This window comes from Rattus norvegicus, chromosome 6 (genome assembly GCF_036323735.1).
Source record: "Rattus norvegicus strain BN/NHsdMcwi chromosome 6, GRCr8, whole genome shotgun sequence".
NCBI classification, from domain to species: Eukaryota; Metazoa; Chordata; class Mammalia; order Rodentia; family Muridae; genus Rattus; species Rattus norvegicus.
Window position 1 is genome coordinate 50,893,169 of NC_086024.1, and position 27,777 is coordinate 50,920,945.

Genomic DNA, 27,777 nt, shown 5'->3' on the forward strand with positions numbered 1-27,777 from the left:
ACATGTGTGTATAAATATGTGAGTACAGAACCAATGTGGAGATCACAGAAGTTGATTCTTTCCTGGCACATTTTAGTACTCAGGAGTTGAACTCAGGTTGTCAGACCTGTGGCCAAGTGTCTCTATCCACTGAACCATCTTGCCAGGCTCCTGGCGTTTATGTTTTAAACAAACTGTGTACTTAACTTTTCTCTGCCCATTACTTCAGAGCCAGAAAGGCTCCCAGTGCTGAGATCCTCATTCTCTGGGGGGCTTGTGCCTTTCAGAGGTACTATGGGAACCCCAGCCTATGTTTCTAAATGATCCCTTCTAGAAACTGAAGGTGAGGGACTTCCAAGACACAGTCCTTGAGACTTTGAAGAAAGGGGGAGAAGCAAAGCTTGTCTAACTGTCTGTTTTTTCACCTTGGGGAAGCTGCCATGGATGGTAGCACCCTGATTGGACAGCATCCTCAGAGAAGGATACTTGAGGGCTGACCACAGAGAAGGTGCTATGTGGTCAGAGAGACGGAGAAGGAGAGGAAGCAGAAGAGGATATGAGGAAGGGGCTGAGAACAGGTAGCCCAGCTGGAGAGCACTGCCTCTAAGGAGCGAAGACTGGAGTTTTGTAGTCATGACACTGAACTCACTTTATGTATCGGGATGTCCTGCTCTGTGTTTGCCACCTGGAAGGCACGTTGATATCACAATGTACCACCGGCTTGATCTGCAAAACAAACCGCAGGGCTCAGACTTCAGTTCAGATGAGCAAACACTAGACAATACCAACAATAAGGACAACACACCCCCAAAACCACCAAGGTTATAGACCAAGGATGGGTCCCCAGGAGGTGGGTGTGTGCCAGGGGTCTAACATCATTCCATTAGGTGCCAGTAGGAGCCACATCAGGGTGATGTAGGCTGACGTTCATATACTCCAAGTGCTGGGGGGACTGGAGAGAGACACACAGAGTGTCAGGGGAAAGGGTTACAAAGGGAGGAGAGTATGTGGCTCATACTAAGGACAAACCCAGTGACGCACCCAATAAATGCATACTGGTAGCCAAAGCGTCCCCATGGTCTGCTGGACAATTACAGGCTAAGAAGTGGCGAAGGTGGCTTTCATTTTCATACCACAGAGTGGAATATAGTAGCCAGATGGGACATTCCCCAAGCCTAGAGGGCTCTTTGATAAGAATGAATATGCGGAGGCAAGTAGAGGACGTTGTCAAGACTTCACCTCAGGATGTTCAAATAGGAAGCAATTGTGGGGGCCCTGGCACGGGAGAACAAAAGCTCTCTTCTTCCAACCCGCTGGCCAGGAGTGCAGAGAGAAGCAAAAGGAGAAGAAAAAGCAAGGCTACCCCTATGCTGGACAGCAGACTGGCCCAGCACCCTAGGCCAGAGACTCTGTGGGCCACTCCATGCTATCATGAGTTGCCAATCCCACTGGTCTCTTCTTCAATCCACCAGCAAGGGGACTCGTTGACCTTGCCCATCCTCATATCTCTCCCTCCCAAACTGTCCCCACCTCAGCACTAGACAGCACATAGTCTGCTCAATTGGGGAGCTTGTCTGAACATCTCAAGAGGAATAAAAAGTCACCAATAAGTTTACTTCAAAGACAGTGACAGACAGACTGGGAGGGAAGGGGCAGCCCATCACACAACAATGCAGAGGCTGACCCTGAACACTGCGAGCCACATTTAGCAGGAGGGAGGGAGAATGGTATGCCAGGCCTGAAGAGGGACACAGGCCTTGACATCTACTCTACTCATTGGCTACCAATGACCAGAACACAGACATGACAGGGGTCGGGGGGTGGGGGGAGACAAATCTCAGACTCACAGGTAGGAAGTCACAGGCTGAGAGTTGGATGACCCAGGTCAGAACCCAGCTCTAGCAGGCAGAGCTGAGGAACCTCTCCGAATAGCAGTTGACTAATTCTTACAGTGGAGATGACAGACCTTACAGAATTCTTACAATTAAATGAGTGTTTTATAAAAAGGCACTATGTAGGACCTATCATAGTGTAATAAGTACTTCAGGTTAATATGAGAGACCCGACATACACAGGGGAGGAGATTTGAGTCCACTAGACATCTCAGTCTTATTCTGGCCCTAGGGGAACTACTGACCACCCACACACATGTCCAATCTAGACCTCATCACAGAAGATGAAAACAGCAAGATCCATTTGTGCAACATTAAAGGTAGGGGCCCTTGACCTCTTCCCATGCCTGAGTCCTCTCATCTAAACCACCAGCACCTCTGTCAGCTCTCAGAGTTTTATCTGGGGCCCTGGTCCCTTGTCCCTCAACCATTCTTAGACACTCTGTCCACATCTAGCTCTTCCTAACTCATTTCTTGCTGCCCCAACCGAGTGTGTGCATGTATGTGTGTGTGTGTGTGTATGTGTGTGTGTATGTGTGTGTGCATGTGTATGTGTGTGTGCGTGTGTATGTGTGTGTGTATGTGTGCATGTGTATGTGTGTATGTGTGTATGTGTGTACATGTGTGTGCATGTGTATGTGTGTATGTGTGTGTGCATGTGTATGTGTGTATGTGTGTGTTCTGCTCAAGTATGCAGGTGTATATGTGCATATCTGTGGAAGCAGGTGGTCAATCAACCTCAGGGGTCATTCCCCAGGACCACCTCCTACGGTTGGATTTTTAAAGTAGGGTCTCTTGCTGGGACCTGGAGTCATCAACTAATGGGTCACAGACGGCCACACTCAGAGATCCTGCTGTCTCTGTAAAGTGGGTGTAAAGAGTATAAAAGTCAAAGGTCAAAGAACATTGCTGCAAAATAACATCTTCCAGGCAAAGACATTCCATTTATAAATCACAGTGGCTGTGGTTGCCAGCATATCCTGCACAAGACCAGGCCAGCATAGAGAAGGGAGGGACTTAAGAGGCCCCACACCAAGCTGGGGAGCTATTGGCAGTTTCCGACTGCTAGGAGAGGAAGTGTGGCACATAGCCGGTTGCCCGGGCTCCAACAGGAAGTGCTCTATGTCCATGTGGGCAGCACTAATTAGTTCACAACTGTGAACCACCAAGACCCAGTTTTTGTTGTTTTGTTGTTTTTAAACTTTGTATTAATTCTTTGTGAGTTTCACATCATGCATCCTAGTCCTGCTCTTCTCCCCATCCCCTCATATATGCCCTCCAACCTTGTAGGCCCCCTCCTCAGAAAAAAATAAAAACACACAGAGAATAGAAGACATCCCGTTGTGGAAGCTGGAGCATGTCACAGAGTTTCCCTCAGTCCACACATCTGCACTTCAAATGTTCATCACAATGAGTCATTGGCCTGGTTCAAGGTCTCTGGCTTTTATGACATCATCAATACTGGATCCTCATCTAGACTCCTCCCAGTCATCCTGTGGTTGCTCTCACCCTGCACCTTTGGATCAGCAGGAGTGACCCTTTCACATATCCCAACTGTTTATAGATGATATAGGTTTTGAGGTGGGCCATCTCAGCCTGGGTAGTGGTTGAGCTACTATCAGTCCACTGCCTCTCCATTTTTGGGTACCACCAGGTTGAGCTCTCCAGCATGACTCTTACTAGGCCACCAATGCCACCATCAGTAGAGGCAAGGTGAGTTAGCTCTCCTGCTCTCATACCGTCAGGCCAGCTCACTCATATCCATGCCTCCCGAGTCAGCTGCACTATGCTACCCAGTCAAGGTATGGGCCCCACTCTCCCAAGTGCTTCAGCACTCTAAGGCCAGGGCCAGCTCACTGCTCTCATGACCCCAGGACCAGCTCTCCCAACTGCCTCAGGTGGTGAAGGGCAAGTGGGAGAGGCATCACCCCTGCACCCACACCACCGCAACAGCAGCTGCATGGCAAGGCCAGCTCTCCAGCACTCCTCAGGGCTGTTCAGACAAGGTGTAGGGTTTGTTCTCTCAAATGCTGTAGCTGGCAGAAGGTAGGGCTAATTCTCCTGAGCTCACAACCTTGTGAGAAGCTTTCCCAATTTTCAGGGGTAATAGGGGGTGGGGGGCATCATCTCTGTACCCATGCCATCCTATGGCAGACAAGTGACTTGCCCACACCCCTACCATCAAGGCCAGCTCTACTGTGCTCCCTGGGCGAGGTAGAGGGCACATTCTTTTGAGTGCTGCCAGGAATAAGAAATGGGGCCAGAGCTCTGCATCCAGTGAGAGGCGGGACCAGTTATGCACAGCCCCTGGCATCCAGGCGGTCCCCAGAGGCTGCCCATACCAGGGACATCCCCATATTGTCTAGTGGTAATATGAGCCACAGACCGATACCAACTCTTGCCACTGTGTAGCCACAAACCCAGACAAGGCCCTCAGTGGCAGCTCTGGCTGTGACCTCACCGTGCCCCCAGGTCTGGCTACTCACAACAGGCTGCTCCTCTCTACCCTGGAGTCTCCAGTTCCATCTCTTTTCATAACGCTCAAGCTGCTCCACTTCTCTCCCATCTGTCTTCTACAAACTCACACACTGTAGTGGCTCCTGCTATAGGCTGGCCACATAGCTGGCAGGCTCCTGGGTGACATCCTCCATCTATCCTGCAGAATGTGTCAGCAAGCAGGTGTCTATGGCCCGCCTGTGCCATGCACTGGAGGGCAGGTTTATGGGTTGCATGGTCTCTGTCTTCCTCTTCCTGTGCTCTGCTGCCTGGATTTGATATGATTTCATTTGATTTGATTTGTTTTTTACGAGTCCTAGGCCTAAAACACCATTGGCCGCCAAGCCAGTCATCAAGCCCAACAAAGGACCATCATCTGCTCTGCCTCTGACTGATAGAAGAACATCTCTTTGCCCATTGCCAGGGGCATGCTCTTTGTTTCTTGAGACAGGATCTCACTCTGTAGCCCTAGCAGACTTGGAACTCTCGGATATCTACCTGCCTCTGTCTCCAGGGGCACGGATCTGATGCATGTGCCATCAGACCCATGAGCCCCACTTTGTTTGTTTATTTGTTCATTTGTTTGTTTGACATAGGTGCTAGGGATGGCCTAAGTGTAGAAGCATTTTACTGATCCAGATCCAACCCCTTCTTCACAGCATGCAGAGACAGGGACTCTGTCACTACCCACCCCGTTCTCTGCACCCCAGATGGCTTTGGGGATTCTGCCCTGTCTTTCTCCTCCATTGTTTGGTTTGGGGTCTGGTTTTTTAGAATTTTTTATTATAATTGGGTTATTTCATAAGTGTGTGTATGTGTGATATATTTTGTTATTTACTTAATATATTTAAATCATAGCTACCTCCTGTCCTCTCCTACCAACTTCTCCCAGCACCCCAACACTCCTTTCCTAACCTTCATACCTTTACATAATCTACTGAGTTCAATTAGTACTGGGCAACAATAGTCAATAAATCCTTAGCTAGGGGAGAAGCCCCTCCCTTCTCTATATTGAGGTGCTGACTGACTTGATCTTGTGCGAGTCTTGTGCTTCCGACCACAGATGCTGAGAGCTCATGAGTGTACTGGTCTTATTATGTCCAGAAGACACTGCTTTGTGGCAGGGTTCTCTGGTCTCTTAGCTCTTACAACTCTTAGGAGCTGTGAGTGTGATAAGTGATTCCCGTTAAGGGCTCTGAGCTCTCCACACTTATTGTCTGTGCTTTGACCAGTCGTGAGTCTCTATATTAGCAGCCATTGAGTGCATTAAGAGGCTTTTGTGGTAAGGTATGAGAGCTGGACTGGCCTCTGTGCATAAAGCTAAGTATTTAGAAGACAGCTTGCAATGGCTTGGGCTTCATATCACTTGTGCTTTTCTTGTTTCATGGCTTACACCATCCTTTCAAGTATGATCCTTCTTCGGGTAGAAAGGCCTTCAGCAAAATGACCCTAGTGCTGACCAGTGAGCAGCCTCTGAGGGACTATGGTAACTCCTCATCAAGTATGGACAGTGGATGAGGGAAAGAGACCAGGACAAGTGGACAGCTCTACTATTGGGGAACTGATCCAGAGTAAGGGGAGGCCAGTGAAGTCTGCAGAAAGCTTGCATGCATCCACCGTTGCTTTGTTATGTGTTGCATATAAAATGCTGCATACCTTCAAGCTAGCATCCACCTTTGCTCTGTTGTGTGTTGCATACAAAATGCTGCACATCTACATGCTACACTGGGAAAAGTCAATACCATGAATATCGACAATGGGCATGAATTTCAGACCTGGTCTGAAAAATAAAACAACAAAACCTATGCTCTGAGAAATTCTACTGGGTGTAAACACCCTAGTAATGGCTTTCTGCTGGATTGCATACAACAATGGAAATAATGGGCTAATTGCTTCCTGATGTGTTGATGACTCATTAGCCCTGATAGTGCCTGCCTAATTAAATAACTGCAGGTATGAAGAACACATTCTGGATTCTTGCTTCCAGTACTCCATGCCATCGCATCCTAGGAGGAGCAAAACAGATGTGGCCACTGTCTGAAAGAGATTGCAGTCTCACTCACACTTGCCAGATCCCATAAATCCCCCACATCACTCGCCTTGCCTGAGGCTGGCCTACCCAATGGGCTATAGACCTACCTACTGCCCAAGGTGGGAAAACTGAGCCTATCCGGAGATGGAGACCTCAGGGTGGCCACAGACTATTTCTCCCATGTGGAAATTGCAGCCTTATCAAATAGTTCTACAAAACAGCATAGCTAATTTCTAAAAGAACCCCACAAAATAGCCAGGTGACAACCAGATTATGAAATCTTCCCAAAAACACACAGCATCGAGGATTCTAGCCACCAAAAGCCATCCTAAGGCATGCCCTCACAGTTCATAGCCATGTGGCACCAGGCTCAAAACAGCAGAATGCTAGGGGACGCCCAGAGTAGCTCTGTCTCTCACCAGTGTAACATGGGGCTCAGCTGCTAAACATTCCTTTGTCTTGTCTTCGTATGATGCAGTCACAGCAAAAAAGAAAAATCCCCTCATAAGGCCATGGCCTTCACAGTGAATAATACAAGGGAAAACAAACCCTGGCTCACCTGACAGCTGCTTGCTGTCGCTGTGCTACAAGCTCTCTTCTCTATACCTGTTCCCACAATCTGACTACCCACATTGAAACCTCTCTTACCATGCAAAGCCTAAACTGGAAAGATTTTAGCACCAAGGAAAGACATCCTCAAATAGTCACACCCAGAAAGAAACCTGATAATGAGAAATAAACTCTTCTATGCCCCAGTATGCATGTGAAGAGGGTGTGGGATGCCCATGAAGAAAACTCTGTCATTAAACATCACATGTTAAGCTACTGTCTGAGCAATTAATGTCAAACACACATGGGTGCCAGAAACCATGAGGCCTCATGGAGCATGCCATGGTCTACACGGGTTTTTGTTTTTATTTGTAAAAATGTTTTCTTTTTTAGGCAGGGTTTCATTTAGCCCAGGCTGGACTCAAACATACTTGGTAGCTCTAATTCCAGGTTTGCGTCATTCTAAGCACATTTTCTACCAACTGAGCTATATCATTTGGTCCTCTTGTTTCATTTGTAAAGAAGGAAGGTCATCTACAGGCACCAGGCACACTATGGTGCACACACATACATGCAACCAAAGCATTCACATACATAAGATAAACAAACAAATCTTAAAGCATACTGGTCAACCTGGGTCACTCCAAGATCACTTGGTATATTAAATCTGCAATTCTGTGCAATCAAACTGCTTCTTTCTTTCCCAGAAGACTCTATAGTCTTACAAGGTCAGTCACCGTGAAGCAGTGAGGTCTACAAACTGAGACAGGTCAAACCTCATATGTAGCATGCCATCTCCTGGGGGAAAAGGCAGCTCTTGGAAGTCAATGGTTTTTGCAGTCCTGTCCCTGACTTTGCATGGCACTGTGGGCTCCTGGAGTACATACAGGCAACTGTGGCTGAAGTTCGTGTGGGGTCAGCCTCCGTGAACTTTAGTGTTCGTCTTTTAGGACATGTTGCAATTCTTTTACATTAAAAATGACAAGGCATGGGACTGGGGAGATGAATCAGTCAGTAAAGTGCTTATCAGGCAACTGTGAGGATCTGAGTTCAAACCCCTGGTACCCACAGAAAATCTGGATGCAGTGGCATGCACATCTGTAACCCCAAAACCCCTGCAGGTGTATGGGAAGCAGAGGTGAGACAATCCCTAGAATCCCTAAAGCCAGCCAGCCAGGCTCACACAGAGGCTAAGAGACCTTACCTCAAACAGGGTAGAAGGTGAGAACACTGGAGGTTGTCAGATAACCTTTACACATGCTGAGGGACGGACACACACACACACACACACACACACACACACACACACACACCACATCGCCAACAGTGTTCTTGGTAGGAGTTCACCCTTCTGAACCTCTTCAATTATGCCCTTTAAATGGAGTGGAAGGGGTAGCAAATGAGACCCAGCCATTCCTGGGTTGGTGATAATCCCCTCCTTGCCAGGCTCTAAGGAAGACCATTGTGAAAAGGACAAGTGGGAGTGGGAAAAGGAAGAAACTGATAGCCTCCAGGGGAACAGCAAGGCTAGAGAGGAGTTAGAGGGATTCAACCTAGGTTCAAGCAGAGGGGTATTCACTATGGTTACCCAGCCCTTTCCCTTTGTAGTCCAAGCAAAGGTTAGCAACAGCGCAGATCATAGAAGCCTCTGCGCTAGCCTGAGGGAAGGGAGTCAGGTCTTCAGACAGAAGTAGAGAGAGTTTAGAAAGGAAGCAAGCAAGCTGCCACACCAGAGGAAGTGGCGATGTGCCCAGCAATGGTCTACAGCACCTTCCACATCAGCCTGACCCCAAACCTGGAAACTCCCACTGGTCAATCTTTAAATTAGACCTCTGTCACTATCTCAGAGAAGCCATTGACAGTCACCAAGCCAGCACAGAGGTAGATCCCTGGGTAAAGGAGTGTATATTCTGCAGGGAAAGAGAAGGGATATAAAAGAGGTTCCCTCAAAGAGACGCCTCCTTATACAACAGGGGGGGGACACAAATTAGAACAGACATAACAAAAGAGGAAACAAGAAGTGGGAAACCCAGTAAAGCCAGATGGCAGTTCAGGAAAAGCTTAAAGAGTTGACAAGAACCTGTTCCAAAGGTGGCCTAATTCAGCTCGTCTTATTAGTTAGTCCCAAACACTTACTTCCTTCAACTTTCTCATCTTTGTAGGTTTTCTGGGAACTATATGAATATAGCTGCAAGAAAAAAATAGATCATAGTTAGAAAGACAATGTTCATGCTGAACCATGTGCCCTCCACCCAGCAGAGCCAATGTCAGCAATGAAGCAGCAACCCCACAAGTCAGAAATGAATCCACATCAACCTGTGATGGCAATGGGATGGGAGACACCCCCAGCTGCCCCAGCTGCGTTAACTGGCCTCGCCCTGTGGAACTCTCTCCAGTGCTATGACTCTTCCCTCATATGAATGTATTCATTAAAGGAACTTGGAAATCATAATCTAAGGGGGAGAGATGGCTTGGTGGTTAAGAACACTGACTGTCCTTCCAAAGGAGCCAGGTTCAGTTCTAAGCACCTACATGGTGGCTCACAACCATCTGTAAAACTCCAGTTCCATGGGGTCCAAGAGCACTATTCTGGTCTTTGCAGGCACTTGGCACACACATGGTATGCAGATAAAAATGCAGGCAAAACATGCATATACGTTTTTTTAGAGTAAATAAATCTCTTTAATATTTTAAGGAAAAGCAATTACCTGATTCATCAGCCTTCTGATTTTCTGTTGAGGGGAGGAATGTTTAGTCGGGTCGGGTGGGCGGTTAGCTGGTTGGTGGGTTTGGTTTTAGGTTTTCTGAGATAGTTTGACTCTGAAGTTCAGGCTGTGCTAGATCTTGTCACATTGATGCCACTGGCTCCTAAGGACTGGGACTGCCAGCACACGAGCACATTAGTCATCTCTACTCATCAAGGAGCAAACTCAGAGCAGGTGACAAAACTGTGCTGCAGAGTGGACGTCTTCCCATACCACCCTCCCTTGAGTGCAGCCCTGAAGCTGGAAACCTAAGAAGTGACTGTTTAAGGTAACCACTTCAAACAGATCAGTAAAGGAACAGGATCCTGGCTCATTGGTGCCTACCTGTCTTAGTTAGGGTTACCTTTGCTGTGATGAAACGCCATGACAAAAAATTAAATTGAGGAAGAAATGGCTTCTTTCAGAGTTCCATATAACAACAGTTCATCATCCAAAGCAGTGAGGGCAGGAACTTAAGCAGGACAGGGACCTGGAGGCAGGTGCTGGTGCAGAGGCCACAGAGGGGTGATGCTTACTGGCTTGCTCAGCCTGCTTTCTTATAGAAACCAGGGCCAACGGTCCAGAAATGACATCACCCACAATAGACTGACCCCACTGCCCTCAGACACTCTGAAAATGCCCTACAGGTTTGCCTGCAGCCTGATTTTACAAAGAAGGCATTTCCTCAGTTGAGGATCCCTCCTCTCTGATGACTCTAGTTTGTGTCAAGTTGACATAAAACTGACCAGCACAATAGAACCTTTGTCAACTTGACACAAAAACACATCACTTTTTTTTTTCTTTTCTTTTTTTTCGGAGCTGGGGACCGAACTCAGGGCCTTGCGCTTGCTAGGCAAGCGCTCTACCACTGAGCTAAATCCCCAACCCTAACACATCATTTTTAACTAAAACTTCTTTCTCATTTATCCCTAAGTTAATATTAATATCGCAATATAAAACATAATGAACTTCATAAGTCCCACAATCTTTACTTCACATTAAAAGTTCTGTGTACTTAAAATATTCAATATCTTTTTAAAAAATATGTTTTAAAAATTCAAAGTCTCTCAAACTAGGCTCCTATAAAAATCAAAATTAAGTTCAGTACTTTCTTACTTCAAGAGGGAAGAACCAGGGCATGGTCACAATCACATCAAAGCAAAACCAAGCTTCAACCATGTAACTCACCAATGTCTGGGATTCACTCAGCCCTCACACACCTCAAGCCCTGTCTTCTATAGCACCCACAGCCCGTCTCTTAGGCTCAGGCAGGCTCCAGTCCACCACAGTTGCTGCTGTCCTTGGCAATCACTTGATGATTGTAGCATTTCCAAACCTGCTGAGGTCTGAGCAGCATCAACCATCCCAAAAAAGCAAAGATTTTACTTCAGTGCTTCTGATCTATCCAAAACCACCGATTCTCAATTCAAAACAGCAAGCGGCCCTGATAGAGTCTTTAAGTGACTCTCAAACTGCCCTCTGGAACTTCACAGGGCAGGCCTCTGTCATCTGCACTGCTCTCCACATCCTCTTCCAGGCTCCCACAGAAGACTTCATCAAGTTTTGTGCACGCAATGCCTTTTCCTGCCCCGTTCCAAAATCCTCCCACAGTCCTTCCAAAAACGCATGGTGTGTCTGTCACAGCAGTACCCCATGATCCTGTTACCAATCTATCTTAGTTAGGGTTACTGTGATGAAACCCCACTTCAGGCCAGCATGGAGCAGAAGCCAGACTCTGAAATGAGAACCCTACACACATTCACAGGGTTTCAGAGATGTTCCTCATTTTCCCAGAACTTTTGACCCTTGGGACTTTCAAAGTGGCTTCTATGTTCCCACAGAATAAAACATTTTTAAATGGTAATACAAAGTAGCCTGCCTGGTCACTGCCATGCTTCCTGCCATGATAATGGACTGAACCTCTTAACCTGTAATCCAGCCCCAATTAACTGTTGTCCTTTATAGGAGTTGCTTTGGTCATGGTGTCTGTTCACAGCAATGGAAACCCTAAGACAATCCTGGTTTTCATACTTTCTCATAAACAGTAACCCCCCCCCACCAAAAGGAGAACCAATTACCATTATATTTTCCAGTGATGCAAAAATTCAGAAAATTAAGGCACCAAAACATAAAGTGCTATGTATTCATCAGTGTTACACTCCCAAGAACACAGAAACAGACCAGAGAGAGCATAGTCCCTCAAGATCCAGCAAGCCAGTGATTCATGAAGCCTGCTGGGGCTGGGTGGTCACTGAGTAACTTCCTTGGGGTTTCCAGAGGGAGAGGAAGGTGTAGAGTTCCTGGGTGCAGGCACTTTGAAGGAGGACATTTACTTTGCCGCTCTGTGGTGCTGTGCGGTAGACTTCCTCCAGCCTTCTTTACTTACGAGAACGTGAACTCTGAGCACGGAACCCAAAGTTCCTCAGGAGGGAATATCTGGATTCAGTCCCGCTCAGAGGAGGTCTTTGCTCTCTCACCCAACCTAGTTAACTGCATCCCTCCCATCCATCTCTTGCCTTGGCCTGTCGCACCCTCTCCCAACCCCCCGGGCCTTGACATAAATGACAAGACTGGAGGGAAGAACGTTGTGAAAACCCCAGAAGATTTGACTTAAACAGCAAAATCATAACTGAATCTCTTAGCAAGCTGCTCTGTGAAGGCCTTTCATCCATGGGGGTGGGAGGAACCCCAGGACTGCTAGCGTCACTTACATCTGTGTGCCAGTGACACAATTAGAATCTTATTATCTGTGAATATTAATTTTAACTGCTCAGTGGCTCAGCAGTTACAGAACCTAAGGCACCTTACCTGTGCCAGTGGAGAAGTGCTTCCTAGTTTTATTCAGCAGACAGGAGCCCAATTTCACATACCATTAACTTAGAGGTGAAGAAAATGAAGCCTAAATGCTTCTCTGTGTTGGACTCACCCGCAAATACCATGCATCTATTTCGTAGCAGTAAAAGTGCCTGGATAATGCAATAATCTGTACCCCCTTGCTGCCCTCTTGGATTCTCTGAACCCCACGTTCTGTGTGTGGCTTAGAGACAGTGGCTCCTGCTGCCAGATGCCCTGGATGAGGCCCCAAGTCGGGTGTGCTGCTCCTGAGAGCAGGGTAAGGCCCTGGGTGAGGTGTGCTGTGTGCAGAGGGCTAGGTAGGGGACTCAATTGCATTGACCTGGGTAAGAAGAGATCTCAGAGGCTGCACTTACTCCAGCTTCTTGAAGCGCTCCCGGCCGGCAGCCACGTACTTGCCACCGGTCTGCAGCGACTCCAGTTCGAGCACCCGGTGGCCATAAGTGGGCGTGTAGAGTCGCCGCACACCAAAGGGCACCTCCACCTGCTCGGTCAGCTGCTCCAGCAGAGCCTCGAAGTTAGCTACGCGGCGCCGGGAGAACACGAACTTACGCCCCACATAGAACTGGTCCCCGTTGCGGTACACCAAGATGGTCTTGGCCGGCGTGGTGTCCACCAGCGCATAGGGTCCGCGTGTGCCCATGGCCACTGCTCGCTAGCCTCGGGACATGCAGAACTGTGCAAGAAGGCGCCCAGCACACCCACCGGCTCCCTCGGGCTGCGGGCCACAGGCGGGACTGGGCTGCCTGCCTAATGGGTCCTGAGCCTGAAGCAGCACACGCTGACCTGACGTCCGGGGGCGATTGTGACTGGGCAGGCAGGAAAGGAGCAACAGAGAGCAAGGGAGGACAGGGGTGACTGACCAAGGGAATGAAGGATGCAGAGGGGTTCAGAATGCAGACAGGTGAAAACAGAAAAACAGGTTGGGAGCAGATAGGTGAGTGGCCTGAACCGGAGAACCCCCGCAAGTGAGGACATAGATCTGGGAGGGCTGGGAGGATGCAGGAAGAGCTCAGACAGGTGAGGGGTCAGAAAGAGAAAAGGGAAAGCCCTGTGCGGTGGCGCTTGCCATTAATTCTAGTATTTGGGAGGCAGAGGCAGGAAGATCTCTGAGAGTTCACGGCCAGAATGGTCTATAGAGAGTTCCAGGTCAGCCAGGAGTACATATTAAGATGCTGGAGGGAGTGGGAGAAAGGAGAGGGGGAGAGAGGGGGAGAGAGAGACAGAGACAGGGAGAGACAGACAGAGACAGACAAATCATCAAGCATCAAAGGGGAGAAGTGATAGAGCTCACTGAAGAGGAGAAAGGGATAAGAAGGTACTGGGCCAAGCGTACCCATCCTGACCTCCCAGCAAGCTGCTACTGCCTTCCACTATAGAGAAAAGGATCAGAGCCATCTGACAACTAACACTGGGGGTTGCTGGAAGTATATCACCTTATGAACCTCTATTTCTTACCTTCACCCCACATGGAGATAAAACTCCAGGCTCAGTACCACATAGAGTATGTAAGGGACTGTCTGCTATGGCCACTAGTACCCAGCTCTCCAAACGTGACATTTGGGGGAGGAGACCTTTGGTAATCATCCCTATTCAGGATAAAGACAAGCCAAATGTGTCCTGAATTGATAATTTCAGAAATACTATCCCAAAAGGTTTAATGGGCCTAAACAAGATCTCAGATCTGTAAGTTACGTATTTATTATCTGTTGAATCTACAGACAAATGGTGCAGGAAACTGATCCTATCAACATTTTGTAGTGTTTTCCCAAGAAATGCTTCTTTGGGAGGCTAACCCACCATTCATAGCTATGGCCAATTTTTAAGACACCAACTAGGTGGCAACAGGAGACAAGACCAGTTTGTGGGGTGATCATTTTATTGGAACCACCAGGTGTTCGGAATACTAAAGGCAGTGGGTGTGTACTACAATGGATGAGCTCTTTAGAGATTCGCCCTGAAGCCCGCTTTAAGAGAGAATCTCAGCATGGGTTTCTCCCTCAGGGGCCGCAGCAAACATATGGAACTGGGGAAGCCCTTGAGCCGAAGGCGGCTCACACCGCCATCAGGGGCAATGGTAATCCTGGCATGAGTGATGACATCCTGAAGCTCCAGGGTCAGGCTGTCCAACAAGTGATTTTGGTTAGGAGTTAGCTGGGGGGAAAAAAGGCAGATGGAAGGTCCTTGTAGAAGGGTCTCGTAGGACTCCTCAAGTGCAGTCACTCAGGCTTGGTCTTAGGGGGCTTTAAGAAATGCTTCTCAGTAATAATCTGACCTAATAGAAATCAGCTGCTGGGAAGGGCATCTATGTGATGATGGCATGCATGTTCAAGTGTATTTCTTGGCAAGCAGATGAGTTAATCAAGTGGAAGAGGAGGTAAACTGCTATCTTCATGGTTACATGGAAACTCACCCCACCACCATGACCACTTTGCTGGTCCAAGACACTCTAACACATATGAGGGTATCCATCCTATATCCATGAGCCCAGCATGATATCTGTAAGTGTTCCAGGCACCCTTCTAATAAGTTAAATAAAATATACTATAAAAACCTGTGTCTGTGTGTGTATTCTTAGCAGTCTTAGCATGATGGGTTTTTGTTTTGTTTCAGCAAAACTTGATTGTAGGGCATGCAAAAGTCACAGAGTCCACCTTCTTCTGTGGAAAACAGAGCTGTGGCTTTTTACAGTATATTAATTTTACTGTTAAACTGAACAAAGGTTCATGGAAAAGTGACTCTGAGGAGTTATAATCCCAGCTTCTTGAGAGGCAGAAGCAGGAGGATTACAAATTCAAGGCCGGCCTGTGAAACTCATCAAGACCCTGTCCCTAAAAGTGAAAAAAGAGGACTAGGAGAGCAGCTGATAAGGAGATGGAATGCAAGGGTGGAGCTCTCTGTGGTAGGGAGATGTGTAGGGGTGGAGTTCAGTGGCAGGGAGATGATGTGTAGGGAGGGAGGTGTGTAGGAGTGGAGCTCAGTGGCAGGGAGATGATGTGTAGGGAGGGAGGTGTGTAGGGGTGGAGCTCAGTGGCAGGGAGATGCATAGCATATGCAAGCTCCTAGGTTCCTCCGTAGACTGAGGGTCAATCGTCAAACTGCACCCTACGAACCTTGGTGACTGGAAGCAATGGCTTCCACTTATGGGCGGGAAGACTCCACTTCTGCCGGATCATGTCTTCCTCTTCCAGGGTGGTCAGGATGCACCCATCCACTTTGCAGCTGTCAGGAGAATTACCTGTCGGAGGAAATAGAAACGTGGACACTGTTTTCTTCAGCATACCTCAGCTTCTAGGATACAAGTAACTCAATCAGATCAACCCCCAGAAATGGGCTGGGAAGATAGCTCAGTGGTAGAACACTTGCCCGGCATGTATGAGGCCCTAGGTTCAAGTCCCAGAACCTCAAGACAGAACAACAAGTAAAATCAAAAACAAGCCAGAATTCTTTCTAAAGAAAAGAGTGTAATGAAGGAGAAAGGAAAGAATGGGGTTGAACTGCCTGGTGGGGTACAGGAATGTGTTCAGTTCACATGAATGAGAAGTGGCCAACCATGTATCGGTTGGATGCATTCATACTTCAAAAGTTGGGTGTACTTGATAAGCATCATAACTGCGAACTAAATCTCTTTCTTACTGCTACATAGCATCTGAAGTCATGATGGACCTGGACACAATATCATTTTGTAATGTGACAAAAAAAAAAAAAAAGAAGTCCTGGAGCTGGAGAGGTGTCCCGGCAGTTAAAAGTGCTTCATATTTTCCCAGATCACCTGAGTTTGGCTTCCAGAACATACGTTAGATGGCTCACAACTGCCTTTAACTCCAGTTCCAGGGGATCTGACCCTCATCTAGTCAGCATGGTTATGTACACAGTCATACCTCCTATATGCAAAAATAAATAAATTTTAAGATATATAAGATATATAAAGATGGGAGTAGAATGTTGCTATCTTCAGACACATCAGAAGAGGGCATTGGATCCCATTACAGATGCTTGTGAGCCACCATGTGGTTGCTGGGAATTGAACTCAGGACCTCTGGAAGAGCAGTCAGTGCCCTTAATGGGTGAGCCATCTCTCCAGCCCAAAAAATAAATTTTTAACATGAGGAAAAAGACAAAGAAAAAGAGGGGTGGTTTTAATTGCAAGCAACTGAGCCCAAATCAAACATTCTGTGGCCCAGTATTCCTAAGGTGTCTCTCGATGAAGAGAATACAGCTCTGAGTCTGTCTTTGGAACTTCATTCAGTCATGTGCAAGGGAGAAGGGTCACATGATCCTATGAGGAGTGCTCTAAGATGAAAGTTCTGAATCCTGGTGGAAGACACTCACCATCTGCATGCACTGCCTGAGGTGCGTCTCTTGGGAGAGCAGCCTAGCATATGGGTCAGTTGTGATCTCAGAATGCAGAGTGAACATTAAAGCTGCCCTGTCTCTGACATGTGCATATGTGTGTTCACTAAGCTATGTATCTTAGATCCAACTGAACATAACTTATTGTATTGTTGATACCAAGGATACTGTCGTGCTCCCTCCTTCCTGAGTCCTATGAGAGATCCCAAGGGTCTGGCAGCTTATATTCATGACCTATTTGGCGCACAAGTTACCAGGATTTACTGCTATTGCCTTTGACTAAACTCCCTCAAGGGAAAACAAAACAAAACAGGCTACCCCTATACTAGTCATGAAGAGAACTGTGGACTAAAGATGCTATTAAAATTCAAGCATGCACAAATGAGCTGACATGTCACCTGCCTCTCAAGATAGGCTTGTCAGCCTCGGTGACCAATGAGATGATCAGTATGATCTCACATGAGGTCTTTCTAAATGGTGCCAACCTCTGGCCCCCATGCAACTACATACACACACACACACACACACACACACACACATACACATACACACACACACACACACACACACACACACATATGCATGCACGCACGCACGCACAGACACCTCACAGGCTAAACAAACTACAATCTGCCAAAGGAGAGCCAAAAACATAAAAGGTTTTGGAAATACTTTATACCCACTAATAAACCTGATCTTCACTGTATTGTTGAGCCTTCATATAATCAATATTAGAATTATGATTTGGGGAGGACAATCCTGAGACTTCAGGACAGACTGTCACTTCTGCCCACCTTTGCCCACATCCCTGGCCCAAGAGGAAACTGCATAGTGCCTCTGGACACAGGAATATAGGAACAGTCAGCTGCAGGAGCCCACAGTCCAGATCTGTGCCCACAACTGAACTGAACTGGTCAAACTCCCTACACCCAAATCCCATGTCGGGGAGAGCTGGACCCTCAGAAGTGCAGACACTCCTGAGAAACCAAAGGAGACTACTCTCTGCCCATATTCCTGACCCAAGAGGAAAACCCCTAATGCCGTCTGTGCCCCCTGTGCAGAGGGACCTAGGAAAAGTTAGGGGCAGGACCCTTCTGGTTGCTGCCTTCACTGAGAGCTGAAAACCAGCCACCAGGAGCAACTATACGCCTGAGAGCAGAACACTGTGTTACCAGAACCAGCTGAAAGAAAACAGGAAACCAGGTCTACAGGAGTGCTGACAGACAGGCCTACAGGAGGGTCAAGTCACCTACAAAAACAGCAAGACAAGCTAATACCAGAGACAACCTGATGGCGAGAGGCAAGCACAGGAACCCAAGCAACAGAAACCAAGAGTACTTGGCATCATCAGAGCCCAGTTCTCCCACCAAAGCAAACACTGGATATCCAAACACACTGGGAAAGCAAGATTTAGATTTAAAATCACATTTTATCATGATGACTTTAAGAAGGTCATAAATAACTCCCTTAGGGAAATACAGGACAGCACAAGTAAACAAGTAGAAGACCTTAAAGAGGAAACACAAAAAATCCCTTAAAGAATTAGAGGAAAACACAACCAAACAGGAGAAGGAATTAAACAAAACCATCCAGGAGTTAAAAATGGAAATAGAAACAATGAAGAAAGCACAAAGGGAGACAATCCTGGACACAGGAAACCTAGGGAAGCGATCAGGATTCATAGATGTGAGAATCACCAATAGAATACAAGAGATGGAAGAGAGAATCTCAGGGGCAGAAGATACCAAAGAGAACATTGACACAACCAACAAAGATAATGTAAAACGGAAAAGGCTCCTAGCCCAAAACATCCAGGAAATCCAGGACACAATGAGAACATCAAACCTAAGGATAATAGGTATAGAAGAGAGTGAAGACTCCCAACTTAAAGGGTCAATAAATAACTTCAACAAAATTATAGAAGAAAACTTCCCTAACCTAAAGAAAGAGATGCCCATAAACATACAAGAAGCCTACAGAACTCCAAATATATTGAACCAGAAAAGAAATTCCTCCCGTCACATAATAGTCAAAACACCAAATGCACAAAATAAAGAAAGAATATTAAAAGTAAGGGGAAAAGGTCAAGGAACATATAAAAGCAGACCTATCAGAATTAACCAGACATCTCACCTGACACTATGAAAGCCAGAAGATTCTTGGCAGATGTTATACAGACCCTAAGAGAACGCAAAGGCCAGCACAAGCTACTATATCTAGCAAAACTCTCAATTAACATAGAGGGAGAAACAAGATATTCCATGACGAAACCAAATTTACACAATATTGTTCTACAGATCCAGCCCCACAAAGGATAATAGATGGAAAAGTCCAACAAAAAGAGGGAAACTACATCTTAGAAAAATCAAGAAAGTATTCTCCTAAGCATTTAACAAAATTCAACACCCCTTCATGATAAAAGTCCTGGAAAGAATAGGAATTCAAGGCCCATACCTAAACATAGTAAAAACCGTATACAGCAAACCAGTTGCTAACATTAAACTAAATGGAGAGAAACTTGAAGCAATCCTACTAAAATCAGGGACTAGACAAGGCTGCCCACTCTCTCCCTACTTATTCAATATAGTTCTTGAAGTTCTAACCAGAGCAATCAGACAACAAAAGGAGGTCAAGGGGATACAAATTGGAAAAGAAGAAGTCAAAATATCACTATTTGCAGACGATATGATAGTATATTTAAGTGATCCCAAAAGTTCCACCAGAGAACTACTAAAGCTGATAAACGACTTCAGCAAAGTGGCTGGGTATAAAATTAACTCAAATAAATCAGTAGCCTTCCTCTACACAAAAGAGAAACAAGCCGAGAAAGAAATTAGGGAAACGACACCCTTCATAATAGACCCAAATAATATAAAGTACCTCGGTGTGACTTTAACCAAGCAAGTAAAAGATCTGTACAATAAGAACTTCAAGACTCTGAAGAAAGAAATTGAAGAAGACCTCAGAAGATGGAAAGATCTCCCATGCTCATGGATTGGCAGGATTAATATAGTAAAAATGGCCATTTTACCAAAAGCAATCTACAGATTCAATGCAATCCCCATCAAAATACCAATCCATTTCTTCAGAGTTAGACAGAACAATTTGAAAATTCATCTGGAATAACAAAAAACCCAGGATAGCTAAAACTATCCTCAACAATAAAAGGACTTCAGGGGGAATCACTATCCCTGAACTCAAGCAGTATTACAGAGCAATAGTGATAAAAACTGCATGGTATTGGTACAGAGACAGACAGATAAACCAATGGAACAGAACTGAAGACCCAGAAATGAACCCACACACCTATGGGCACTTGATTTTTGACAAAGGAGCCAAAACCATCCAATGGAAAAAAGATAGCATTTTCAGCAAATCGTGCTGGTTCAACTGGAGGTCAACATGCCGAAGAATGCAGATCGATCCATCCTTATCACCCTGTACAAAGCTTAAGTCCAAGTGGATCAAGGACTTCCACATCAAACCAGACACACTCAAACTAATAGAAGAAAAACTAAGGAAGCATCTGGAACACATGGGCACTGGAAAAAATTTCCTGAACAAAACACCAATGGCTTATGCTCTAAGATCAAGAATCGACAAATGGGATCTCATAAAACTGCAAAGCTCTGTAACGCAAAGGACACTGTGGTTAGGACAAAACGGCAACCAACAGATTGGGAAAAGATCTTTACCAATCCTACAACAGATAGAGGCCTTATATCCAAAATATACAAAGAACTCAAGAAGTTAGACCGCAGGGAGACAAATAATCCTATTAAAAAAGGGGTTAATAGCTAAACAAAGAATTCACAGCTGAGGAATGCCGAATGGCTGAGAAACACCTAAAGAAATGTTCAACATCTTTAGTCATAAGGGAAATGCAAATCAAAACAACCCTGAGATTTCACCTCACACCAGTGAGAATGGCTAAGATCAAAAACTCAGGTGACAGCAAATGCTGGCGTGGATGCGGAGAAAGAGGAACACTCCTCCATTGTTGGTGGGGTTGCAGACTGGTACAACCATTCTGGAAATCAGTCTGGAGGTTCCTCAGAAAATTGGACATTGAACTGCCTGAGGATCTAGCTATACCTCTCTTGGGCATATACCCAAAAGATGCCCCAACATATAAAAAAGACACGTGCTCCACTATGTTCATCGCAGCCTTATTTATAATAGCCAGAAGCTGGAAAGAACCCAGATGCCCTTCAACAGAGGAATGGATACAGAAAGTGTGGTACATCTACACAATGGAATATTACTCAGCTATCAAAAACAATGACTTTATGAAATTCATAGGCAAATGGTTGGAACTGGAAAATATCATCCTGAGTGAGGTAACCCAATCACAGAAAAACACACATGGTATGCACTCATTGATAAGTGGCTATTAGCCCAAATGCTTGAATTACCCTAGATGCCTAGAACAAATGAAACTCAAGACAGATGATCAAAATGTGAATGCTTCACTCCTTCTTTAAAAGGGGAACAAGAATACCCTTGGCAGGGAATAGAGAGGCAAAGATTAAAACAGAGACAGAAGGAACACCCCTTCAGAGCCTGCCCCACATGCGGCCCATACATATACAGCCATCCAATTAGACAAGATGGATGAAGCAAAGAAGTGCAGGCCGACAGGAGCCGGATGTAGATCGCTCCTGAGAGACACAGCCAGAATACAGCAAATACAGAGGCGAATGCCAGCAGCAAACCGCTGAATTGAGAATAGGACCCCCGTTGAAGGAATCAGAGAAAGAACTAGAAGAGCTTGAAGGGGCTCGAGACCCCATATGTACAACAATGTCAACCAACCAGAGCTTCCAGGGACTAAGCCACTACCTAAAGACTATACATGGACTGACCCTGGACTCTGACCTCATAGGTAGCAATGAATATCCTAGTAAGAGCACCAGTGGAAGGGGAAGCCCTGGGTCCTGCTAAGACTGAACCCCCAGTGAACTAGACTGTTGGGGGGATGGCGGCAATGGGGGGAGGATGGAGAGGGGAACACCCATAAGGAAGGGGAGGGGGAAGGGGAATGTTTGCCCGGAAACCAGGAAAGGGAATAACACTCGAAATGTATATAAGAAATACTCAAGTTAATAAAAAAAAAAAAGAAAGAAAGAAAGAAAAAGAAAAAAGACAGAGAACTCAAAAAAACTATGATTGGAAATCAATTAAAAACTAATCATTCAAAATATGAATGTAAACTACCACCGCCTGCTATGGAGACAGCTAAACAATCATGAGATGCCCAATCCAATACTTTCATCTCCTAACAAGTACTTCACAGCCTCTTTGACTTTTTTAATATAATAGGCAACATCTATATTTCATTAAAAAGCAAGTACAGACTAACCAGGCAAATGCCCAAATTCTTTTGACTACTGGACCAACCTCTCTGCTTTTTTCACCAGGTCTTTGTACCTTCCAAGGGGAACCTGCCTCACATCAACCTGGAATCCCCTGTGAGTCCTAATCTGTCTCTGTAAGTCTCTAGCTCACAGTCTGAAAAGTCAGGACAAGCTCTGCCCTAGAGCTGCAGCCTTCTTCCTTTCAGAACTTTCTAACAAGATGACCCTCAGAGCCATGCAGCCAACGAGGGCCTCTCAAGAGACACCAGATGACAGATGAGAGGGACCCTCCTCAAAGTTGCACAGCTGAACAGGAAGAGTGACACCACTCCAGCCGGACTCCCACGGCACCTGCTGTCTGCACAGCGAGCCTGCCAGCTGTACAGTGCTGCCGGCCTTGCCAGAAACTTACCTTTAAAGTACTTTGTATCAATTTCAATTTGAGTGATGACTCCAGGATGTGCCAATCGGAACACTGCCCACTCACAACCTGGGACCTGGAGAAAGCCATTCTCGTTACCCTGGAATTTAAAACAAACAATAAATCAAAAGCCAACTTGGATTTGAGAAAGTCAACCTAAGCACTGGCAGGAGAAGCTCACATATCATATTGTGTTTATTATAAACAAGCCAAGTGTGGTGGCATGGTGCACATCTGTAACCTCAGCACTTGAGAAAAAGAAACAAGAGGGTTAAGAAGTTCAAGGCTAGCTTGTCTAACTGACACTCAGTCCACACACATATACACACACACACACACACACACACACACACACACACATACACACACACACACACACACAGTATGACCAATGTTTAGGCACTTCCTGTGTGAATTGCCCCCTTGCCCCTTTGGTGGTCGCATTGCCTTCTGAGTTCATTGTATTCAGCAAATTTGTATAAGTTTCTGATACAGTGTCTTTATCAATGTCAAGTTTCAACAAGCATAGAGATGCTGATCTACTTCAGCCTGTGGGTTCTCTAAATTCTTTGACCATCCAAAGCAAGTATGTTCCTAGTGAGCATCTATCATCACAGCCACTGGCCTCCAAACCTTGCTTCTCCAGAAGGGGTCTATTTGTATCTGGAAGGACTAGGAGACAGACCCCAGAGAGGGGAGCAGCTATAAGTTTTTAATGGGATTTGCAAACCGAATGGGGTTTGGGTTTGGTTTGGTCAAGGTTTCACTAAACTGTTGTTGGCTTTAACACCCTCTATGGAGTCACACTCATCAAAACCATCTCACTCTAGGGAACATGGACCTTAAAAGGGCATCTAATCCAGTCCTTCCAACAAAATTTACTCATCTCTTTTTGCTTCATTAACCTTAGATTCTGAGGGGCCAACAAAATGGCTCATCAGACAGAGGCACTTGCTACCAGGACTGAATTCAATACCTGAGATCCACATAATGGAGGGAGGAACCCAAGGCTGACAATTAATTAATTACCTAATTAATTAACTAAAGATAATTTAGATTATTTTCTTCCTTTAGTAAAGAGAATATTTAAAATTTTTGATTAGAGCCTACTCAACAAGGCAGGTTTAATCTTCTGATAAAATTTAGTGTAATACTGTACCAGATAGTGGAAACGGTAGGAAATTTGAAAAATTGCAGAGAATAATAACAAAATCTTAGACCATGAATTATACAGGTTCGTGAGTCTTTGGTTTGGTTTGGTTTCAGGGATTCTATCAGCTTGTGTTTTGAGAAATGGCCTCATGTAGCACAGGCTAGCCTAGAGCTCCTTATGCCTTCCCTGGTTTCATTCCTGTTGCTAGAACGTTCTAACAACGTTAGAACAACCCAAGAAAGACAGGGTTTATCAGCTGACCATTCCCTGAGCATCATCATCTCAGGAAGTCAAAGCAGGGAAGACAAGCGGCTGGCTACATCGTGTTCACTTGATGCTGTTAGTTTGATTAGTATTCAGAGAGCCTTCTCTCCTCTAATTCAGTCCAGGGACCCAAACCAAGAAATGGTGCTATGCACATGGTCTGGGTCCTACATCATTTAATAGTCAAAGCAACCTCTTCCACAGACATGCTCATAGGTGAGTCACCTCTAGAGAAAAGATTCCCTTCTCAAGTAATTCTAGGTTGGATCAAATTAACAGTTAAAACTAATGTACAAAATAACCGAGGATGGCTTTTAACTCCTGATCCTCCTGCCTCTGTCTCCCCAGAGAGTAAAGATGCCCAGCTCAAACTGATCCCTCATGAAGTGCACTTCTCCATGATGTAAAGAGAAAGAAGTATCTTTTAAACATTTTCTATAAACACTCGAAACCACCATTGTTGCTGGTCTTACTTCTAACACTGGGGGTCGGTCCAGTCTTCTCGCTGTTTCCCAACCATCTGCTATGGACTTAGGATCGCCAACACCTACAGGAAATAGCTGGGGTTAATGGACTGACCTTTGATTTAATTTGAATGTGAGAATGGGCTCGCTGTTATTAAATTTCACATCCCAGAATCCCAAGTATCTCTACATAAATTAATTTTAGTAGAGGTGGTATTTCTATGAATTCACAGTCACAAAACTGACTGATTTAATTAGTTTTTCCCTTAGAGCAGCCTCTTCGGCTGAAATTAAGAAGGACTGTGACTTTTTTTTCAAGACAGGGTTTTTCTGTGTAACCAGCCTGGCTGCTCTGGATCTTGCTTTGCAGACTTGCTCTGCACCACTGAAGCCCAACAGGACTCTTGCTTGCTGACCGACTCCATATCACAAAGGCGTTGAGGTAGCCTCATTTTTCTAAAGAGCCTCCCACCCCACCTGGGGTATCATTCTGCCCATTCTCAGCTTGCAATGCTGAAGCCTACCTTTCAACACAGAGTCTGGCTCGTGGGGTTCCCTCTCACCTATCATATTATTTGGATGTCCAAAGTGTGCATTACTAAATCCTACACAGACACCCCCGAAAGCAATGGCCACCAGGTCTACAGGTTCCGTGGAATCCAGTGCAGCCCAGTCTCTCTGTCCAGTACCGTATACTCGAAGGCGTGCAACGCCACCATCTGAGAAGGAAAAGGGACTGTGTTACTATTGGTAGAGCTAGCTGTTGGTGTGTCTCGGAGCCTAGGGGCATGTCAGCTTTCTCCCATCTCCTGTCCCTCTTGGCTTACAACACAGCAAGCCCTCTGCCTGGGCCCCTACCATGGTCTCTGTCCCAGGATCCTGCAGCAGACATTGCCCAGGCCCGTGCAGTAGACACTGCCTCAGGCTCCTGCAGCAGACACTGCCTTGTACCTGAGCAAATTCCTCAGGTCTCCCACACTACTTGTCATTCTTGGCCCTCAAAATGTCATGGCTCCAAAAACACCTTGGTTTGCCTTCAGCACCCCATTTCCTGCCCATTCCCTAGTCCCCTGTCTAACTCACCACACAACCCTTATGACCTCTCCCCTGTTCCTTCACTCCATGGCTCTAATGTAGCCTGAAGTTACTTTTTCACTTTGGTTTTATCTCTGCTAATACTGGTGTCACAGACACAGAGTATAAAATCCCTGGAGGATAAACCAGTTACAGAGTGTCACATCTGTGAAGTTCCCAGCACACGACAGAGCACCAGATTCCTTGTGAAACTGCTCCAGTAAAGTCAAAATTCAACTGAAAGTTGTCCATAATGTGTCTGGGAGCAGGAGCGGTGGTTCAGCACTTAAGAGCATTCAGTGTTATAGCCTGGCAACCAAGCACCTGAACTGTGTGGCTCACACCCACCTGTAACTCCAGCTCCAGAGGATCCAACACCCTCTTCTGGCCCTCTTGTACACTTGTATACACGTGTGCATACACATGGGGGCGGGGGGACAGGAGGACTATTTAAAACACATTTAGTGTCAGGAGCAAACACTGGTGACCCTAAGACTCCTGTGGTGCTGTTCTGCAGTGACACAAAAGATGGTCCTCAGAAAAGCTACTCACTTCTGAGCAGCTCAGCCTGACACAAGGCAAGAATAGAAGCAAACAGCTGCCCAGATCTACTCACAACCCCTGATCCTCACAGACAAGCCTCCTCCTTTGTCTGGATGTGGCTTTCTAGGAAGCAGAAGCCAAGAAGTTTTTGAAAAGACATATCATTTAACTAAATGCTGAACCTGAGCCCCATGTATTTAAACATGGAAAAAGAATTGGTACCTAGCATAGTAGCACACACCTTTAACCCACACTCTGGAGGCAGAGCAGGCAGATCTCTGAGTTTGAAGCCAGCCTGATCTAAAGAGTAAGTTCCAAGACAGCCAGGACTATACAGAGAAATCCTGTCTTGACAACACCACACACACACACACACACACACACACACACACAGAGAGAGAGAGAGAGAGAGAGAGAGAGAGAGAGAATGTAAAGTTGAGTGTTCTGAAAATACTCTGATAATGAGTAGATACCTATGTTTTCAATCTATAAAACCAGACTTCACTGGCATGAAATCTTAGAAAGACCAGGGACTATCCATCAAGAGGGCGACTGCTGCTATGGGACCCAGACATAGTGCCTCATTTCAGCACTAAGATATTTATCTCTCAGGTATAAAGCCAATTGTATCCCTTAACGGTAAGATTTTTCTTTCTGGAATTAATATCCAGCCACACCTTCAAAATGATGAATGCCTCTCCGTCCTCCACAGCTCAGTGATGGGATCCTAGGAGATTGCAGTACCTGCCCCTTCTAAAACCCTATCCCAGGGAGAGTCATCACAGATCAACAAGGAACCAGTAAAGGGACAGGAGAAATCTGGAAGAAGGTGTCCACCCCTCACTTTCAACTGGGACAGTAGGCAATGGCCAACTGAGAAAGTACCAGCCAAGCAAGTGTGGGGCTCGCCCTAGGAAATGCCTGAGACTTTCTTTCAGCTCTTAAACTTCAAGCAACTTGGGTTGAACACATGAAGTTGCATTTGCCATAACCAAAAACAGAAATGTCCTGGGGGCCGGTAAAATAGCTCAGCAGGTAAAGTTGCCTGCTGTCAAGGAAAAGGGAGGTTCTACATTCAACCCCTAAAAACCCCATGATGGAGAAAAGTGATACAAGTTGTCTTCTGGCCACCACACTCATGCCAGATACAAGTTTGTGCGCACGCACACACATAACACACATACAACACAGCTAATGTAACGCTATTTTTTTTAAAGATTTATTCATTTATTTTATGCATGACTACACTGTAGCTGTCTTCAGACACACCAGGAGAGGGCATCAGATCCCTTTACAGATGGTTGTGAGCCACCATGTGGTTGCTGAGAATTGAACTCAGGACCTCCGGAAGAGCAGCCAGTGCTCTTACTCTCTGAGCCATCTCTCCAGCCCTGTAAAGCTATATTTTTTAATGGGGATTTCTTATGGCTTTACCTAAATACCTCAGCTCTGTTGTTCCTGTTTTCTTCATTGCTTCATACAAAGACCATGTCTGCTGACTGACAGTACACACTTCCTGAACCGCCACCCTCAGCCTGTGTGGGGTGGTGGTAAGCTGACCACTCACAGTCAGCAGCCCTGTCTTCATGACAGCTACTGTCCC

At 46.0% G+C, this 27,777-nt stretch overlaps 2 protein-coding genes across 21 annotated transcripts in view; both read right to left on the reverse strand.

Moving 5' to 3' along the window:
* Dcdc2c (doublecortin domain containing 2C) overlaps positions 1–14,269 on the reverse strand; it is a 75,031-nt gene extending 60,762 nt beyond the window's left edge. For 14 of the 18 annotated variants that reach the window (XM_039112713.2, XM_006239958.5, XM_017594297.3 and 11 more), the window contains exons 1-3: positions 12,902–14,269; positions 9,085–9,136; positions 629–705 (exon numbers count right to left, since the gene is read on the reverse strand). In XM_039112713.2, the coding sequence (XP_038968641.1) occupies positions 629–705; positions 9,085–9,136; positions 12,902–13,188 (416 nt within the window). In that variant the 5' untranslated portion in view covers positions 13,189–14,269. The other 4 variants (XM_063262307.1, XM_039112715.2, XM_039112716.2 and 1 more) reach the window with 4 other exon arrangements.
* A 137-nt stretch (positions 14,270–14,406) lies between these two features.
* Positions 14,407–27,777, reverse strand: part of Allc (allantoicase) — a 35,091-nt gene continuing 21,720 nt past the window's right edge. For 2 of the 3 annotated variants that reach the window (XM_006239944.5, XM_039111788.2), the window contains 5 exons: positions 25,121–25,276; positions 24,567–24,640; positions 22,668–22,776; positions 15,659–15,783; positions 14,407–14,699 (listed from right to left, as the gene is read on the reverse strand). In XM_006239944.5, coding sequence (XP_006240006.1) covers positions 14,490–14,699; positions 15,659–15,783; positions 22,668–22,776; positions 24,567–24,640; positions 25,121–25,276 — 674 coding nt within the window. In that variant the 3' untranslated portion in view covers positions 14,407–14,489. The remainder of the gene's footprint in view (positions 14,700–15,658; positions 15,784–22,667; positions 22,777–24,566; positions 24,641–25,120; positions 25,277–27,777) is intronic. The other variant, NM_001013037.1, reaches the window with a different exon arrangement.